This window comes from Apis mellifera, linkage group LG15, assembly GCF_003254395.2.
Source record: "Apis mellifera strain DH4 linkage group LG15, Amel_HAv3.1, whole genome shotgun sequence".
NCBI lineage: Eukaryota > Metazoa > Arthropoda > Insecta > Hymenoptera > Apidae > Apis > Apis mellifera.
The window spans coordinates 3,517,163-3,538,554 of NC_037652.1; the positions used below are offsets into that span (position 1 = coordinate 3,517,163).

General features: G+C 25.4%; 1 protein-coding gene across 5 annotated transcripts in view; it reads left to right on the forward strand.

The window, feature by feature from the left end:
- The window catches only part of LOC411772 (Y+L amino acid transporter 2), a 29,766-nt gene extending 12,441 nt beyond the window's left edge, over positions 1–17,325 (forward strand). For 2 of the 5 annotated variants that reach the window (XM_026445663.1, XM_026445664.1), the window contains 9 exons: positions 442–688; positions 10,911–11,036; positions 12,840–12,978; positions 13,633–13,756; positions 14,073–14,273; positions 14,607–14,681; positions 15,416–15,575; positions 15,659–15,751; positions 16,085–16,272. In XM_026445663.1, coding sequence (XP_026301448.1) covers positions 442–688; positions 10,911–11,036; positions 12,840–12,978; positions 13,633–13,756; positions 14,073–14,273; positions 14,607–14,681; positions 15,416–15,575; positions 15,659–15,751; positions 16,085–16,167 — 1,248 coding nt within the window. In that variant the 3' untranslated portion in view covers positions 16,168–16,272. Of the gene's footprint in view, positions 1–441; positions 689–10,910; positions 11,037–12,839; positions 12,979–13,632; positions 13,757–14,072; positions 14,274–14,606; positions 14,682–15,415; positions 15,576–15,658; positions 15,752–16,084; positions 16,273–16,966 lie in introns of those variants that run through there. The other 3 variants (XM_026445665.1, XM_006560638.3, XM_026445666.1) reach the window with 3 other exon arrangements.
- Positions 17,326–21,392: the final 4,067 nt, after the last annotated feature.

Sequence of the window (21,392 nt, forward strand, 5' to 3'; positions counted from 1 at the left end):
ACTTCCTATAATTTTAAAATTAATCCGAATAAAATGATTCGACACGTGAATTACACATATGTAAACATGTTATACATGATAAAACTTTTTACAATTTTTTACATATGTCATAAAAAGTATTTGCATCTTTACTTTCTTTACTTTCTACTTAATCAAGCTTTTTTTCATCTAAATTTCATTTCCATGTTATCAAATTCTTATAATTATAAAAACATTATTAAATTAAATAAAATATAATATATTCAATTATTAATATGTATTATTAATATATATTATAATAAATGATATGTAAATACTTTTTATACTTACTGTATTAAATATATATTATAATTGGAATAAAATTTACCTATAATTTTGTTACGCTCCTAATCATATTTTTCTTTACAATTTTAAATATCATTGTAATATACAATATATGTTTATTCATTTATTGCACGACAGGTAGGGGCTTACTGTTACGCGGAACTTGGATGCATGATCAGGAAGTCAGGCGCCGATTACGCATATATTATGGAAACTTTCGGACCTTTCCTCGCATTCATCAGGCTCTGGGTTGAATGTATGATAGTGCGGCCTTGCAGTCAGGCCATCGTGGCCTTGACTTTCAGCGTTTATGTGCTGAAGCCTGTGTTTCCAGATTGTGCTCCACCAGATGATGCTACGAGAATACTTGCAGCCTGTTGCATCTGTGAGTAAATCATTCTTTTTTTTTTAAATATTAAAAATAATAATCATTTCTAATGATATTTAATTGCTATTATTAAGCCTTGAATGAATTGATTAATTAAGCGAATAAGAATTTATAATTATTTTAAAATTTATTTATTAATCTTATATTTATGTTTCATACATTGGAAAAGAAAGTTAAATTTTAAGTTAAAAATTAAGATCAAATAATTTTTATTCTTAGACTTTGAGATATTTCAAGATAATTCATTTTATTATTAAATGAATTATTTCTTTTGAAGAGAATTTGAATATTAGGAATGAATTTGTTGAAAAATTTTTATTTTTATTTCAATCAACAATTTTATAAATTACTTTGTTGATTATATACTTAAAAAGGTAGGTGAAATATTTTAAAAAGCATAAGAAAAATAAGAAGTAAAAAGAAAATAATCCAATGCAATCAATTACATCTGCTGAAAATTGACCCTCAATAGAAGAAGTTAAATCCACAAGAAGAAATTAGGTTTGTTTATTCTCACGGAAATTAAACTCTTGGCCAACCTTGGTCGTTTAATCGATGTGATTCGTTCTATCAGAAGATTCTCTCCCCTCAGAATAGTGGGGCCTTCTAATTGGACTGTCGGATTTTCTTCGTTCCAAGAGCACCATACCACCAGTGCACGCAATTGGATACTCGTTTCATCGTCATTCATAACCACCAACCATAATTAATCGAATTACTTTCACTGCTTTATCGTTATTCATCTTTCTAGCCGACTTTTAACTCCTTTTCATCGGATTCATCTTTATCAATTTCAATCGTTTATTCCTTGTAAAAGCTTCGAATGTGATAAATTTGTTTTTACATACTTCTTTGTGTGCAATTGCAATGCAATTCAAATGATTGGAAAGGTATTTATCAAGCTTGAAAAAGTTACTTTATTATATTTTATAAAATCAATTACTATCATATATCATGAAACTTTTCTTCACCAAATTTATATTAGAATTTTCTTTATAATTTTTTACAAAACTTCTTGTAAATTTCTTTGAAAATATATTTAACCAATCGAAATTAAATATGAATAACATTGGAAATATTTCTCAGGTATTTTAATTTCTCAAAAAGATCTATGAAGCTTAAAGAATCTAGAGAGAAATTTCAATGTAAGTGCATTCTTCGAACACGTTCTTCAAGGATCCAATACCAAGAATGAAAATATTCCCGATCCCTCTAGAATCCTTTTGTTCACAGAGATCGATGATATTCTAATGGTCCATAAGATTATATCTTCATTCTTAATCATTTTTTTTTTACCAGAGAAGAATTGAATCGTTTCTTATTGTGACGTCCTTCAGAAAGTTTTCAAAGATAATACTGCGTCTCGTTATTTGTAATTCCTTTAATTTCCATCCTTGAAATCGTCTACTTTCCTGTTTTCTCTTAAATAGACGGATGTTCCTTGGAGACCTGATGAATGTTGTTCTTCCGGTTTAATGAATACTCTGGGGAAATCATGGTTCCTTGCTTTTGAATTAATGGAGTATAATCGGATATTTTTGAATTAAAAGTAAGAGTTTTTTTTTTATATCGATTTTTATGTATTAATAATGATATAGAAACTTTTCAGAATATCTGTTAGATAAGCATTAATTTTTATTACTCTTATATAAATCTTAAGTTACTTTTTAACAATTTTCTATGATTTATTATGCATGTACAATAATAAATTGAATTAAGTTAAGATTTAACTTTATCAAAGTTGCATCAAAATGATTGCTTGAATGCAAATAATGCTAAGTACTAATAAAAATAACATTATATTGTCATTATACTTATCTTCAAAATATTTGAAGATAATTAATTTATATAATTATTAATATAATAATTTATTCCAGAAATATAAATTGTATTTTTTTTGTAATGTATTATAATAATCATAAAATCATTTTAATACTATTCATCATACAGATTATGATTAAATTTTTACATCTATTGATTTACTTTTAAATGTATTACATGCACCAAAAAAAATTAAATCTTAATCTTGTGAAAATCTTTTTTAAACAGTTATTCAAAGAGGTATTATAAGTCATGAGAAGTAATCTTAACATTAGTGATGAAACGAGTCAAGATAAATATAATATTTTGATTATGAAAGGATTAAATCATTGATTGATTAATCGATCGAATTGAAAAAATTCCGGTTCGTGCTGGAATTTACGACGATCGAGTAATGATCGGCCTTCGAGACCGTTGTTTCCTTTTTTTAACGAGCAAGTGTAGCATGTGTAATAATGAGACAAAACGTTGCATGCCGGTATCATGTACTACATAAGAAACATTCCGTGAACACTTAATGTTTTTTCGAATTACAATAGGAATAATCTCGAGTGATCTCCTTCCTCCGGAGCAATCATTAAACCGGAGAGAACGCTTTCGAGAATCGTGCCAGATGGAATTTCCGTGTTCAATGCCGTGCCCATGGTGATTTCCAATTCCAGAAATCAGTTTATAATGTATGCAATTACTTTGATCGAATTTTTCCATTAATCGTTTTTATAAATTTTATAAAAATTTCTCCATTGAATATATTATTTAATCATGCAGTATATAATAGTATATAGTTTAATATAGTTTCATGTAAATTTTTATTTAGAGAATGAAAAGAATTTCACAATTATTTCAAAAAATAATTATTCCTTTATAAATGTTATGATATTATTATCTTTTATAAAATTTTTATTGGATATATAACATATTTTTTTTTTTTTTTTTTTAATACTAAGCGTGAAAGTTAATCTTAAAACTAGTTGATTGTCACGATATGATTAAGACGTAATATTTTAATAATATGTATATGGATGATTACATAATACTCGATGGAGAAATTCTTTGATAGAAAATTCTTCGTGTGATTAATAAGATGTAAAATTGTGACATGCATATATGCATGAGTACTTGATAGGTATTTAATTGATTTTACGATTGTTTTCTATTTTTCCTTTCCAACGTCTTTATTTTTCAAATATTTTGCAATTCTTTTACACCACGTACGCGCCACCACGCGTCCCGCTTTATTAATATTTATGAAATTTTTTTTTTTTTTTTATTTAAGATAGTCATGTATAAATTACGACTATTTTGCATTTACTGCATTTTTCAAATTTTTGCATGTGAAATGAATATTTTTATTAATTATATGAGATATAAAATATAAAATTTCTTTGTCTTTAAGCATGGTAATAACAAATATAAAACGCGTAACTTATCATCCATCGATAAAAAAAAAGTATCATCGAGAAAAATCAACAATTTCATTTTCTGATCCATGAATAAAAAAAAATAAATCACATTATTGATGATAAAGGCGGAAAAAGTATATATTTTTCGGGGAATCCTTTCAAATGAAATACCGCAGAGAAGATATCGAGTTCCTGTGGTCGCTGGTGTCTTCCTCCTTTAGATTTCTATCTTATGTATCATTTTACAAAAACGTGTCCAACACGTGCCCGAAAAAAAATATTTCCTTCTCCCTCCTTCTCTTTCTGGGGATAAAACGTTCCGAAAAAAGAAACCGCATTAGATTGCGTTTAAAGGAAAAATATACACGACTTTGTTAGTGAAACATGCTTCCCACTCATTGCGCAGCGAAAGGTACTAGAATCGAGGCTGATTCGATTGTCGAGGTTTCACAATGTCCTTATCTCTTGGAATAATTATTTAGCTAGTTTTTTGCGTGTGTAATAAGGATAATAAGGATCAATTATGAGGGAATATTCGAGATTAGAAGGGTTTGATTTCATCATGAAGAAATTTTGTACGTATATTCAGTTGACAAAATTCTTTTTAATGATTAATTTATCATTAATTTTCTTTCATTTCTTCTTTTATCTTAATAGAATATTTGAGGTTAAAAAATTTGTTGCTTATGTTTAATCATGGTGGAATTTAAATTAAGTGTATTTTCATTCTTGTTAATTTACTTTTTTCGTTTTTGTTTGTTTAATAAAGTAGTAGAGGTTAGGAAGTTTTTAACTTCGGCGGAATTTTAATTAAGATATATTCATTTTGATAAAATTTCTATTGAATAATTAATTTTTGCCATTTTTTTTATTTAATAGAATGTTTGAGGTTAGAAATTTTTGTTTATTTTATAGATTTTGTTATTTACAGATATTTTTGTCATTTTTTTTATTTAATAGAATGTTTGAGGTTAGAAATTTTGGTTTATTTTATAGATCTTATTATTTACAGATATTTTTGCCACTTTTTTTATTTAATAGAATGTTTGAGGTTAGAAATTTTGATTTATTTTATAGATTTTATTATATATATAGTATTTTTAATTTGAATTATTTTTAACAAATAATTGATTACACTCTGTCTGTTTTCTTTCATCTAATGTAAAATTAAATTCTTTATAACTTAAAAAACATGCTTCAATTAATATTTTGAGTATCAACTTTTTATTCTTTAAATTTTCTATTTAATTTGTACACCATTTACATATAAATTACACAAAATTAATTGTATTATAAATCACATTAAAGATATTATTCTCTGAAAATACTATCAGTAAGAAATGTTACTTATCTGTGAAGTAGAATAGCCATAAATTTAACAGCACAACTAATATCAAATAATTACATGATTCTAATACTATCAATCATATTTATAACCTTAACATGCATTATAACATGCACAATTACTATCGTTATCAATTTCTTCATAAATATCAATATCAATACAATTATTAATAGTTTCATTAATATTAATATCAATCTTAAAATTCGCATTATTATAATACTCAAATATTAATATCTCAATATTTCATCTGAACAATATTAAATATATCAAAATAACAATTTCAAATATTGAATCAAATTATCAACTTACAATTCACTATCTTTTCATTATGAAGAAGAATTTATTTGCCAATCCGCACAATTATCAGCTGGTCAATAATCGCTTAATCCTATCTCCAATGCAATCTTCTTATATTTTTTTTCAATTCATCTTGTCGATCAATCGTTAATTATAGATGGTCGTACGATAATTTCCTGGAGGCCGGAAGTAACTTGCGCCGGAATCGCGCCTGTTCCACGTTGAACGTAATAACACGTTAAATGTCGCGGAACTTGAAAAGGATTTCCCGATAGCGCGCGAAAGTCTCGAGGTTTCAAAGGAAACGAGTTTCGTTTAATTTCCGAGTACCTGAGGAAAACGAACGGTGGCTTTTGTTATCGACTTTACAGTGAATGAATTCTTTGAAAGCTTTATGTTTCTTGTGTGTTCGTTCTGCCCTTTGTGGTGATTTCTTTCCATCGAAATAGATTTTTATCTACTTTTGTTTGTTTTGTTTTCTTTTTTTTTTTCTTCTATATTATTTTATTTTTTACAGACTGGTTGCAGGAATTTCAAATTCAAATAATGAAAAGAATAGAGCAAAGATAACCTGAGGATTTTATTTAATCTTTTCTTTCTCTTTTGTTTCAAGAAAGATTCATTTCTCTTTTTAATGTTTTTTATTTTTTTTTAGCAGATTGTTTAGCGGAGATTTTATTTAAAAGATGTAAATATTGAAAAAGAATGGAAAGACAGAAAAGAATATCTATAATGCAAGTATTTTACAAAATTAATTTCTTTTCTTTTCTTTTAATCTTCTTTTGAAGATATATAATTATAAGAAGCATATTTTTATTTAAATGATACATTGATATCAATATTTAAAAAGGATTTTTTTTTTTTCAATTTTAATTGAAGCCTATATTTTTAAGAAGTATAAATTTTATAAATATACATATGTAGAAGAATTCTTGTCACGATAATTAACCTGATTTTCATCATTGTTTCATCAAGATTATGCCCGATCATACGTTTCAAGTACGTGTAGTGCAGAGGAAAATTAATTCTTAGAATGGAACTCTAGTGATGAAGATCAATAATTAAGTCCAAGGGAAATCTAGTCGGTCTAATGTGCAATTACTCATAGAAACATTTGCTTCCACGTTCCACACTGACAAATTATAGTCATCAAGAAAACATATCTCTGCAATTCTAATCTTATATTTACGCAAATCTTTATTTTCAAAATGAAAGTAAGTATTATAACCTCAAATTCACAGTAGAAGTATATCAATATTTCCTATATAAGTAATTACAGAACAGAAACAAAAATTATTTCTATCAGAGATTATGATCATTAAAATTTATCTTTCATATTGCAATGCATGCAATTATCAAGCACACCAAATAATTAGAAGAAAATCTCTTTACATTTTTTCCCTTAGACGTTATTTTTTATTCCCTACACAATTACGGTAGAAAGACGTAAAACGCACCGCGTTTCCTGCTACTTGTTAAGTCGCAGAAAAAGTTAATAGCGTCATGAAACGGAGGCATTGACACCATACATACATACTCGGAGGTTCGATATATCGTCCAGTGGAAGCGGACGATTCGATCGTCGCCAAAGACCAGACGATAGTAGTATCGAGTGAAAAGGTTGTGCTAGCAATCACGTCTCATTGCGATTAAACGTAATCTTCTAATAACGTGTCAACTGGCAGCCGCAACAGCATAATGCACCGAAAGGGGACTCCCGGGGAGAGCCAAGAGGAACCGAGACGCGAAGAGAACGGACAGACGGAAGAAGTGGAAGACCAGTGATGTGTAGAGAGACTTTGCACCGAAGTAGCTAGATCTTATCTTCCTTCTTTGGAATTATTGTTTTATTCTGTACTATATTTTACACAATGGAGATATTATATTGGTACAGAGTGATTTAGTAACTTTTGGTGTTTGAGATGGTAATTGATATTTGCTATTAGTTGTAATAGTAAGGGAAAAATTTGATTCAATATTGTAAACCGCATAGAAGTTAAAATTGTTATCATATGATATTATTACATATTATTGATCTATTTTGATTATTAAACTTTACTTTGATATGAGCTGTTTGACCAATATTCTACAAGTTGATTTGATAATTGTTGGAAAGTAAATGATTCATAATGGTTGATTCATTGATTTAATGATGGAAAGAATAGGGGAGTTAAAAGGGACTATTAGCAAATTTGCAAGAATTAATTTACATATGTTGACAGTCATAGTATGCAAAATTATCTTATAAATCTATATAGTATGTATAATTTTTTTATTCTAATTTGATTATCCTGAATTAGTATATTCATTATAAAACTTTAAACTCAAAACTTCTTTCTTAATTTCAAAAATAGTTAAATAATCAAGTTAAATTGTTATATTGTTATAATCTCGTTAATTTACAAATTCCTTCTCTAACTTTAATCCAATTTTAATGATTAAACAATCAAATTTTAATGAAATAATTGAATAATTATTACTACGTTATACAATTTTAATTTACAAAATTCTTTTAGTTTTATTATCATCTCAAGAATAATTAATTTTTAATTATAAATTCTATATTTATATTTCTATTTATATTTCATTATAAACAAAAAAATGCAATAATCAGAGCAATACGAGGGACTAGAATCATGGAGGACAGCACTGGCGAATGCAATACAAAGAAAGAATAGTCGGAGACGAAGGGGAACAGGGCGGAAAGTCTCGCGATATTCTTCGAGATGTTGCATCAGTCTGCATTTCTTATTTTTTTTCGCTAACGAATCCATCAAGGACGAGGAGTCCGGTCTCAAATTGCAAGAATCAAATTGCGGAATCTTTTTCGCATTTATACACCTAATTTTCACCATTGCGATCAATGACCTTCCTTTCGTTCCTATTTCAAAACTTACTGCCTATCCACTGATTCAATCAAAGATTGAAAGTTAAAATATTCATTGACTTGCAGAAAAATTCATTGAAATATTATTTTTCTAGCCATTTTAATTAATAGATATTATTGGAGATTAATCTAGATTTAGATTTTTTTCAAAAGATTATTTAAATATTTAATTTAAGACAATCAGGAAAAGTTTGAAAAGGTATTAGAAAAATATTTCATTTATTCATTTATTTTTTTCATCTTAGAAATTTATAGAATTGAATTTGATAAAAAAATATTTAAAATTAGATATTTAAAAAATTTGAAAAGAAACATGTTTAATATTAATGAGAATTTATCAAGTTCAGTATAAGAAAGGAGGTTCGTACACGTTGAAAACGTAAGACCTGTAACTGATTGCATCAGAATTTTGACCCTCGAGGCCATGACACTGGAAATGCATTGACTATTATATAAAAGTAAATTATCCTATCCTTTCAGTCAAGAAGAATTACTGCTATTAAACAATTTCTATCAATTATCATATTATCACATTATCATTTTAGATAATATGTAACTTTGTTCTTGAATAAATAAAATATTTTTACATACATATTTTTAAATTCAAATTTAAATTAATTTAAATAGATTAAATTTTACAAAATAATAAAATTAGAAAAAATTATAAAAAATAATTTTTTTAAAAAATACATTATACAAAAATATATAAAAATTTTGAATTTTTAAAAAAATAAAAATAAAGATAAGATAAGATAAATAAGAAAAAACAAGAATAATTAAATACAAAAAAAGCAATTTATCTAACAAATTAAACATTTATTAATAACATTTTTATACATACAAAATAAACATTAATTAAACATTTTTTAAATTCTCAATTTTAACTCTAAAACATTGAAAAGAAGTAAACAGATTAAAATAAAAAGATAAATATAGCATATCATTTTTAATGAAAAAGAATCTATATGACAAATGAGATATTTACATAATTTTAAGGATTATCATATTGTATCTGATCAGTCTAAAGTACTAGTTTTTTTTTTTATTTATCAAAAAGTAGATCTATAATATTCATGGCTGATTTCATCCCTGACACTGTCATGGTTGGTTAGACTGATGCCAATTAATCTGAATACATTACACTAATGTATGCATCAAGTAAAATTCTATTTCATAGTAATGTTATCGATTTATCTGGAGTAATTTTCTAAATAAATAAACAATTCAATAACTGCATAATTATGAAGAATGATAATGATCAAACAGGTATAAAAAAAAAAGTTATTTATTAACCTTCAATATTATCGATACGTACTTTTCGAGGACGATACATATTGAAAATGAGAATTGTTATTATTATAGATATTTCATATTATAAAAATACATATATTAAAGGAATTAAAGCAAAAAATAAAGAGAAATATCAAAATCGATAAGGTAATGATTAAAAAATATTTATAATATTTTTAGAATAAATTAATTAAATAGTTTTAGGCAATAGTTTTAAATGTTTTAAAAAATAAAACTTTTGTTATACTTACACATATATAATATATTTATATATATTTTGTCAATCTTTAGAGAATCGATTTTAAAAATTAAAATAAATACGTAATATAATATATAAAAATATAGGTTAAGGCTTACGTACTAAATTAAGCAATGTAAATTTATATTAAATAAAATGAGTGCAATAGTTTGTTTTGCTTCATTTAATTTAAATTATTTATAAATAAATAATTATCAATCTATATTTTCGTACACTACATTTGTTTATTTTATTCTAGCATTAATTTTTGAAAGATGTACGTCACGAATATATTAACATATTATATATATATATTACAATATATAACTATTAGTAAAATTATATTTAACAAAATTATAATTAAATTATTTAAATCTTACTTAAATTTATTCTATTCAATATAATATAAAATAATAGAAGTAATATTATATTTGAATATATATATATATATATATATTCATGTATATTCAGAGCTATCGATAACAGTAGCAAACTAACCTAATAAAAATTCGATTGCAATAGCTCGATTGCAATCTCGATCTCCAATCGCTAAGAAACGGAACTTGTTATACGTGTTTTGTATAATCTCGTGTTCATTAATATTTGGTAACCTTTTAACAATTATAATAATTGTAAAAGTTTCTTTGATAAACAATTAATCACGTGTCATCATTTTATGCATTCACATCTCAAAAAGTCATAATATTAATATAGTTTAATTCGATTTATTAACAAACATAAAAAGCTGATCAAAGGTTATAAATTCGCAGCCATATTGGGGTAATTTTTTTTATGGAATAAAAAGATTTATTTTTATTTTTAAATAAGATTAAAAATAATTTCTAAAACTAAATTTTTACTATCTTTTTATTACATCATTAATATTATTAGTAGTATCTATAGATTTTATTAATTTTCTCTAAATATTTATTTTCCAGGTATTCTGGCGTTTATTAATTGCTGGGACGTAAAATGGGCGACAAGAGTGCAAGACATCTTTACATATGCAAAATTACTCGCGCTTTTCATCATCATCTTCACTGGAGCTTATCAATTATTCACCGGTAAGTTTATCGTTATAAATTCAATTTTTATAATTTTTTATTTATCCATAATTTAAGACTAACTTTCGTAATTTGACACAATAAAAACGAAGGCAATTTTTCTTTGTTACCACACGTCATTATTACTCAATCCCTTGTTTCGGCTATATTTATGCGAAAGAAACAAACCGATGCCATTGCATCAGATCGACTTTCTCTCGCGCGTAAATTGAGTTTCTTTTGTGCTCGATCATTGGAATTTATATACGTTCGATTTTTGTCTCGTCATTCTTTCTAAACCTGGCAAGAAAATATGAAACCAAGAATTCCTTCCAGCTATTCGTTCGAAACTGGATCGATATTTCATGGATTTTTAACGTTGGAAATATTGTTGGAAAGAAAAAAAGTTGGAAAGGTTAGCATTGTCGATCTCTTTTTCAGAGGAAGACTTGACTCGAATTTTTCACGATTTTTGTTTTCATGAAGATTAATTATAAATAATATTATAAAAATAAAAAAGAATGCAATGATTGTTGATTTTTTATCTAGAATATTTTTTCTACAGATTAATAAAATTTTATTTTTAGAAAGAAATGAAAATTTATTTTTTCAGAAAAGATAAATGATTATTAGAAAAATTTTTTTTGAGATAGATAAACCCAACTATTAGCGGAGGAGAGAATTATATTTTTAGAAAGAAATAAAAATTGTGATCGTAACTAAATTTAAACGGTCGCTTGGTTTCTTTTAGAGAAGAATTCTTTTTACACAAAAATCAATGAAGAATCTTATTTTTAGAAAGAAATAAAAATTACTAGTAGAAGATTTTGTAAATGAAAAGACGTTCAAATCAGATTTATAGGAAAGAATATAATTTGAGAATTATAATTTAATTTTTTTATTCTTAAAATTAATGTAATATTTTTTTTTAAATAGTAATTTATTGCAAATAAATTAATTCAAAGTTTTTTTTTGTAAAAATATTAAATAAAATTATAACAATTATTCATCATTCAAAAAATTTGCAATATATTAATAAAAATTATATTGATTAAAAATAATTCCATAATTAACTAAAAATAAGTAATCTAAAAAATTGTATCTTCAGTTTTTAATCATTTTAATTTAATAGCAAGAATTTGTCGAGAGTAAAAAGTTAAGTCAATGTCGAGGATCTGCATTGTTTTCTCGCCATTAAAGGCAATAACGTGTTGGCAATTTCTTAAGCAAGAACGAGGAAGTTCGCGTTAATGTTTCACCACCTACGCCAACCCTTAAGAGACTAGTGTATAAAACCGTGTTAGGTGTCTTTTCACTTGCCGGACGAGACAATTTACCCAATCAAAAAGGTGGGTTAAAGACGCGGGCAATTCGAGGTGCGTACAAGGATTCGTTTTAAATTGACTTATTCATTGCGTTCGAATGGACAGTACATATACATGTATTTACATATGATTGAGTATTATCGACGTGAGAAACTTTTTCTTTCGATAGGTTACAATATGATGAGTGATTCAAAGCAAGTGAATAGAAAAATTAATCGTGATAACTATTGATAAAATAAATTATAATATAAAGTGTAAAAATATTCACAAATAAAATTTGGTAATTTTGTCTAAATTTACCAAAATAGCTTTACAATTTTTTTTTTATTTTTATTTAAAAATATATTTTAAATTCCTAAATTGTTTAATTGTCAAAAGCAATATGAAAAAATATTTTTTTTTTTTTTGTATTCAAATGGAATATGGATATATATTATAGAATAATATTCATCAATTGATGATTGAATGATGATTGATCAATTTTATTCGTATTTCATAGGGCATACAGAATATTTTACGTTCGACAACACGAAGACAGAAGTGACATCGATAGCACTTAGCTTTTATTCGGGATTGTTCGCTTATAACGGCTGGAACTACTTGAATTTCATCATTGAGGAATTGAAGGATCCTGTAAAGTAAGTGGCTGATAAGTCATTTCGTTAAATGCTTAAAAAAAAAAGCAATCTCTGCTAAAAACTAACAATGATTAAAAAATAATTTTGCAATTTATTTGAGGAAATATAATGATATATACATATATAGTATGATACTGGAAATAAATTACAAAATGATTGACAAATTTAATTAAAATAGATAAATATATTTTTCAATTATTTTTAAATTATAAAATATAGAAAAATTGGAAAGAAAATTACATTTATTGATTTCTTATGCAGAATGATTTTTTTCTTTTTTAAGAAAAATCTTTTTCAAGATATAATATTTTATTTACAGTATATATTTCTATTATTCATATTACAAAGATTTTAATTTATTAAACTAACTTCTTTATTTTTTTACAGAAATCAACACTAAACAATAGATTCATCCAAACAATTATTTCAGTATTTAAAAATCTCGATCACAGTTTCATGCAATAATTAATAGATGCTATTGCAACAATCTGGTGTTAATTAATTGAAACAGGGAGTCTTAATCGATTTGCACATGAGATTAAATTGAAAACTTTTATCCTATGTTGCCCAAAATTAAATATTTTCGATTCTCATGATCAATTAATTGAAAATGATTTTTGGATTTTTTTATATTTTCTTGTTTTTTCTTTTCAGGAATTTACCAAAGGCCATTGCAATCTCGTGTGTCCTTGTTACCACGGTCTATGTTTTTGCAAACATGGCATTTTATACGACACTGAGTCCGGTGGAAGTTCTTGGTAGTGAAGCCGTCGCTGTTGTAAGTTTATACAAAAAGTAGAATGAAAGTAAATTCCTACTTCATTATTATATACTATAATATATATATATATAAAAATTTAAACAATAATTTAGAGAAAAAAAATTATGATTATTTTATTTATATAATAAATTAATTTCAAATAATGTCAGAGAAGAAAAATTAATGTATTTTATAAATAATATTGTATTACTTAAAAAAGTGAGAACAAAAAATTAAAAAATTATTAATAAAAAAACTAATTCTTTATTGCAATGAAATAAAAAGAAGGAAGAATTGTAAAATAAAATTTTATTTATTCATTTATCTTTTTCAGACCTTTGCGAATCGTTTATTCGGAATGTTTGCTTGGACGATACCAGTGTTTGTCGCTCTTTCCACGTTTGGTGCAGTAAATGGAATTCTTCTTACTTCCTCCAGACTTTTTTATGCTGGCGCTTGCGAGGGTCAAATGCCTGAAATATTGACAATGATTCAAATTTCGAGGCTCACACCTACTCCAGCTGTTCTTTGCATGGTATATCATTTTTTCTATTATTTTTTAAATTAGAGAAAAATTTCTGAGACAAATATGATAATCATTATTTAATAAAAATATAATAATAAATTTTTGTTTATTCTTCTTTATATATTTGATTAAGAATTTTATTTTTGTATTCTTTTTTTACATTTTATTAAAACTATTAGACACCAAAGATAATGATTTTTAAATTACATAGAAAAATATTTAAATTTTTTAATTAAAAATATTTTTTTTATCTTCTGAGAGAAATGAGATTTTTTAAAAATATTGACAATAATCTAGTAAGATTGAAGAAACTTATCAATAATCTTGTTTAATCTGTTGCAGACTTTGTTGTCAATGCTATATCTTTGTTCTTCAGACATTTTTGCCCTCATCAATTATGTTGGCTTTGCTACTTGGGTATGTAAGATTTATAAAAAATTAAGGAACAAATTTCATTTTATTTTATTCTATATAATGTTATTTATTTTATATAATGATCCATTTCTTATAAAAATAAACTTCATATTTATTTTGGACAAAAAAATGAAAGAATATTATTATATCAAAAAGAAATTATTAAGATCTCTTCAAGAAACTTCATCATGTCATTTTGACACAAAATATTTTTATTCTAATGATTATTGAAACAATAATACGAAGCCGTTCGCAACAATTCTAATAAAATCGTAATTGTTTCTCATTATATTCCAAGAAATTGCATTGAACATAGGCCACATGTAGAACACTAATACCTGTCTCGCTACAAAGCGAAAATTATTAACAACCGGACGAGTGACAATTTTCTAATTGGCTCATACTGCTCAGTATAATTGACAGTATTGTCCGACTTTATAGCGGGATATAAAATATGCTCACCTTGTCGTATCGCCTGACTGTTGCTTTAAAATACTTATAAACACATTTATTTTGTTCATTCATTTGCTAAAACGTAATCCTTTTGTTATCATTCTCTGTTTTAATTCTTATGATTATAAAAATTGAAATGCAAACAAAAATTTAATGAAGCTAGAAAAGTAAGAAAAAATACAATAGGATAAAAGAATTGTAAAAAATTGATGATATTAAAATATTTTGAATTTCATTTAAAAAAAATATTTAAAAAATGGACTTATATATTTCTTTTATTACAGTTAAGTATAGGTGTCTCTGTTTTGTGCCTACCATGGTTGAGATGGTCTCAGCCGAATTTGTCTAGACCTATCAAAGTGAATCTCTTCTTCCCCATAATCTACATCCTCGCAACCCTTTTTGTAACAATTGTACCCATGTATGCCAGTCCTGTGGAAACAGGTATATTTCATCTGGATATATTTTTTTATAATTACTTTATTCGATGAATACATTTAATTTAAAATAAATTTTATTTCTTTTAGGATATGGCTGCTTGATGATCTTATCATCCATACCTGTATATTTTATATTTATCGCGTGGAAAAATAAACCAAAATTCTTCCAGAAAGGAGTCGGTAAGTATAAGTTAAATAAATTTATAGGAGAAAAAATTCCATTACAAATAAGATACCTAATATCTTATTTTGTATTTTAAGATCATCAAAGATTTTTATATACACACAATTCTTTTTATATTAGCACTGATGATAGATCTTTTTATGCGTAGTCTATGGTTCTATTAACAAAGAAAAATATCCAATTGGTCATTTTGATAAATTGAATTAGTTTATGTAATTATAGTTGAGTTTTTATAGTTCTTCCTAAGTTACCTTTATGTTAAGTTATTGAAAAAAAAAAAAATAGGATTTTTTGTTCCGTTTCTGTTTAATTGCAATCTATTCCCGCAGGCGCCGTTACCAAAACATTGCAGAAGATGATGGTAGTCGTCGGACCAAAGACTAAGGTTCAAAAAAGAAAAAATACACTTTGACATAATTTAATTCTCTTCATGTCACGCATGTTTAACATTTGTTAATTTTTAACATCGTTTCGCCTAAGCTTATTGTTTCCTCAATTATCATGCATGTTTATTATTATTATTATTTTATTTTACAAGTATAATTTTTATGAGTAATGTACATATTATTAAATATCAGTCTTATCATCTTACGTAGTTTTTTAGTGTATATTAGTTATATAATTTTCATATTCATAATTTTCATAATCAATATTTAATTGTTTAAAAAAAAGATACTTTATCAATATTTTTTTCTTTTTTAATAATAAATCTTCATAATATTGGTTTTCTTCAAATGTTGAAATTCTCAGCAGAATTTTTTAAATCGTATTTCGTCTAAGTTTGCTCAACATTATTCTCTTTTATGTTTGCATGTGCACTCATATAATCAGTATCACGCACACTACTCGTACTCTTATACAGAGTATTGTTACTAATTATGACTAATTATTGATTATGAAATTGGTCATATAACGAAGTCCGACTGCAGATTTTTTTTAATTTTTCGGTTGTAGTGTCGTCAATCAATTGATTTTGAAATCTATTAAGTTACAAATTCAATTTTGAATTAATCTTAAATTATCCCTTATTTAAAACAATAACTTGAAATTCTTGAAAATAAAAATTATTGAATTTAAGAAAAGAAAATTAAAATTATTTCAATATTTGACGACACCACATGAAAATTAGGATTTTTTACTAACCATCTTTTTCTAGAACGCACAATTTAATATGAATTAAAAAACTAAATATTTATAATTGTTGTTTTCAGTAAGCATCACAAAGTTCCTGCAGAAAATAATACTGGTCGTTGGCAAGTCGAAACCCGCTCAGGTTTAACCGCATCTAGAACGGATCCTCAGTCTTCACAACGATGACTTCTTATTCCAAGAGAACCAAACACTGCTCAGAGAGCAGTGTTCTTTCTTTCAAAAATATTTTTTCATATTTATCTGGAGAAAAAAATTTGAGAAATCTATGTAGAATTTGAAATAAGACTTCCAAGTTCATATATAATTGAATATATAATTACATTAAATATTTATTTTTTATTAATATTTTATGAAAAATATTTTTTTTATAAAAAAGAATTTGATATCAATTTTTTATATATTTATTATTTTATTCTATGATGATACTTTTGATTATTTAAAAAGAAAGTGAAGTTTTTTAAAAAGTATAGTGAAAAATCATGTTTTAAAAATTATGTATTATAGAATTTAGATTAATATAAATTCTACAATAAATTCTCAAATTTGTGACAGATTTAATAAAAAAGATATAAATTTCAGAATAAATACATTCCAATATTACTAATTATATAAATTATATTTTAAACTCTGATATCAATTTAAGTAATATTTGTTTCTCTGAGCATAGAAAAGTGTCCTGACTAGAGGCAGCCATATCAAATCAGGACGCCTTTTAATAAATAATCTCAAAGACTGGTTCTCTCGTCTGGTTGTCATCTTTGCTAAATTGGTATGAAGATTTCCGCGGTAATTTATCATTGACGCGTTTCCAAGGAAGGTGGTATAACATTATAAATAACTAATGACCACAATGTTGTATTTTAACATAAAAAAGCACTGACAAATAATTGTCAGAAAGAAATATGATTTACTCCTTCATTGAAAACGTGGATACGATTTGAAAGAGACATTTTATTGTTATTATATACCGTTTCATTGCACATTGTATCATCTTCATTTTTTGTAATTCCAGCCTTCGTTTCAAGTCTCACATTACTGAATAGTAGTTTTAATTCATCTTTGACTATAATTATTTATTTTTCTTCTTTTCACTTCCTATAAATATTTAAAGACATTAATTCTTTGTAGTCCAAATAATAGATATCAATTTGTTCCAAATTATTTTTATTATTATATGTGTCTATTATCTATTTTATGCATATTATAATTACATAAGATATTAAAATTAGAAAAAGAATAAAAGATAAAACAAAATATGAAAGACAATTCTATGTTGGACTACAAAGAATTAATTATATAGTTTTATATTCATTCACAATTATATTTTTTAATTAAAAAAAAAAAAAAAAAAAAAAAAAGAATAGTGAAACGAAGGATGGGAATATTTTAACGCGCTGGCACTCGATCGCATAATATAATAATCATGTTTTACTGCCACTATTGTTGGCGCGTACATTGTAAGTACATTATAAACACATCATAGATTTATGAAGCTCTAATTTTACGAGCAAAATTTCGATTCATAAGAAAACCAGACAACCACTCGAGTTACTCTGACTATATGAATTCCTTTTAATTTACTTTTATTAGATCACGTGTTTAATCGAAAATCTAGTTTTGCATCTGTTTAAAGAACAGAGCAAACTTACGAGCATACGAATTTTAGGGTTTTTATACTTTTTTAAGCGTAAATTGAAATCCTTAAGAAAGTTTTTATTTAATCACCTAGAATTCATATGTTTTTAATCATTCCTTTTATTTCCTGTTTCTTTTTTTATATATATATAATGAATGCATGCAGTATGAATGTACAAGAGATGTTCTTTGTAAAGAATTGTGAAAGATTGTATTAGATATAATGTGAGTTTTAATCTTCAACTGGTAGGATAGGCTCAAAATAAAGTTTTTAAAATCTTATGTGTAGATATATATAATTGTATTATTGCATATATTGTATTACGTTAGTTAATATTAGAAATATGTACAAAATGTGACATTTATTCCATAAATGAAAGTTTATTTTTTGTACTTGATGGAAGAAATATAGTAAATAAGGATGTTACAAATCTACTACTATATGAAATATAATATAATAATTTATAAAATATAATACAAAATATACGTATAATCAATTTGCTTTATTAAATATTATATAATTCAATAGTAATTCCACTGCATTTCTTCCATCTATATATTATAATAATTATTTACTATTTTGTATTATTTTATCTTTAATTTACCTCGAAACATGAAACGTACTATAAAAAAATTGATTTGTAAAAAGACAAAAAAAAAAAAAGAAATAATGAATTGAATTAATTAAAATGAAAGAGACCTCAGCCAGTTGAGGATTGACGATTCTGCTTATATTTAACCGTTGGTACAACGAAAAAATTGCAGAATATAGATGTCGCAAAACTTTCTTTTAGTCTTTATTAAACATCAGACAAAATATTGAAAGAAGAAACTAATCAGATAGCTCGTAAGATTGTCCTGTCCAATTAACGAGTCTCATTTAGTCAAACTACTTAATGCTTTATCACATCTTCCATCATTCATGAACGTCATTGTTTGTGTATTGTGATTTTTTATGTATCATGTGCATGTGCACATGAGCATTTTTATTTTTGTAAATATTAATCCTTTGAAAACGACGCGCGGACATTTCAAGTAAAATTTAGGAAAATTTCTTTCTTCACGGATAAAATTTAAAAATGCAACGATTATAACTTATTTTAGTATTTTAACATATCCAAAAAAAAAAAAGTGACATTTTAGATAATTATAATAAATTGTTTCTTATATATACATATTGCTTTTTGCTGGTCTAAAAAAAGTTATCATGTCGTTGCATTTTTTTTCAATATTCAACAGTTTTTAATTTTTTTTTTTTAAAGAAATGAAGAAAGAATATATGACCAGTGATTTTATTTATCTTCTGAAAATATTTACAAATTTTGATAGTTTTTACAATTTTTTAATGAACAAAAATCCAAGAATGAAATTTTTAATTAAGATAATTATTTGAAAAAAAAAGGAACAATGCGAGAAATGATAAAATTTCAACATATCTGTAACAAAAAATTATTCTAGGACCAAATTTTTTCTAAAAAAAAAAAAAGTGTTCTCTTGGAAACTAAAAACTCGCCTAATGAAAGAAACGTCTTGCTGCGTCCACGCATAAGATTTTAAAGTAATTTAATTTTACCAAAACTCGACGATTCGGTTATCTCAAGTCTTTTTTCCAAAAAATATATCTGGTGACATCTAAAATGATGTCTAATGCTCAATACAAATTTTTTGAACAAATTTATTTTTTATTTATAATAATCGAACAAATAGAAAATATTCTCGTATATAAAAAATTAAATTGATGATTGAAAAAAGTATGACTGATTTGGACAATAATTTTTTTTTCCAATATTTTTTAATTTCTATAATATAAATATTTCCATTGAAGAATGTTAGTTGCATAGAAAAACGAATCGTTGATGTATTCGATTAAATTTAGTTTCCCGTGATTTATCTATGCGTTTTTTTCTTTTTTTTTACGGGATACATTTTTCGACGATCACAGCAAATCTGCATGAAAACTCATCAGGGTGTCTGTCGACGCGTGGCCTAGTCAATCCTCGACATTTCAGTATTTCTGATGTTGGATCTGAATCTCTTGGATCTGGATCAGAGTATTTAATAAACCAAGAATAGTTGTAGAAAAGCTAGGTGAATCTCTTTCAAAAAAAAAATTTGAATAAACAGGGAAAATCGAAACTTTTAACAATCACAAATTTTTAATTAATTACACTTAAGTGTATCATTTAATATAATTTTTTTTTCAAAGATTCAATTCTGAATCGATCAATTAATTTAATTGGTTTGATTATAACGATTGTAAATTATATTTTAAAAAAAATTTTGAAAGAAGAAGAAAGGGAGAACCAGTGCTATGACTGACACTAGCGATAGCAATTTTTTAAATAAGTTATAGTTTAGAAAAGGAATTGTATTTTTTTACAAGCGTCGATGGCCACTCAGACACACGTGACAATAAGCATTTATTAATTAATTAGTCAGCAGTAAGTAAGATAAAGAAAAATAACGAAACGAAGAAAATAAAGAGTGGAACAAACATTCGCCAGAATTCGAATATATTTGTATTATTTTTATGTTGAAAAATACCAGCGTGTGAATTTGAAATAGCTTGCGAGGAAGAGAAAACGATGTTTAAAACAATTTATTCTCTCGTGATTGCGTTGTTTTCATTTGAATCTCCAAAATCTTGAAAATCGAGATTAAATATTTAAATAAAAAAGAAAGGTTGTATTATTTTTATATTGTACATATAATAATAATATAACAACGTAGAGGCTAAATAGAATTGTGAAAAGAGAATGTGGATGTTAAAGGGTCATAAGTTAATTCTTAAAAATCAAGAAATCTTCTGTAAAAAAAGAAAAAAAAAAGAATTATAAATTATGATTAAAA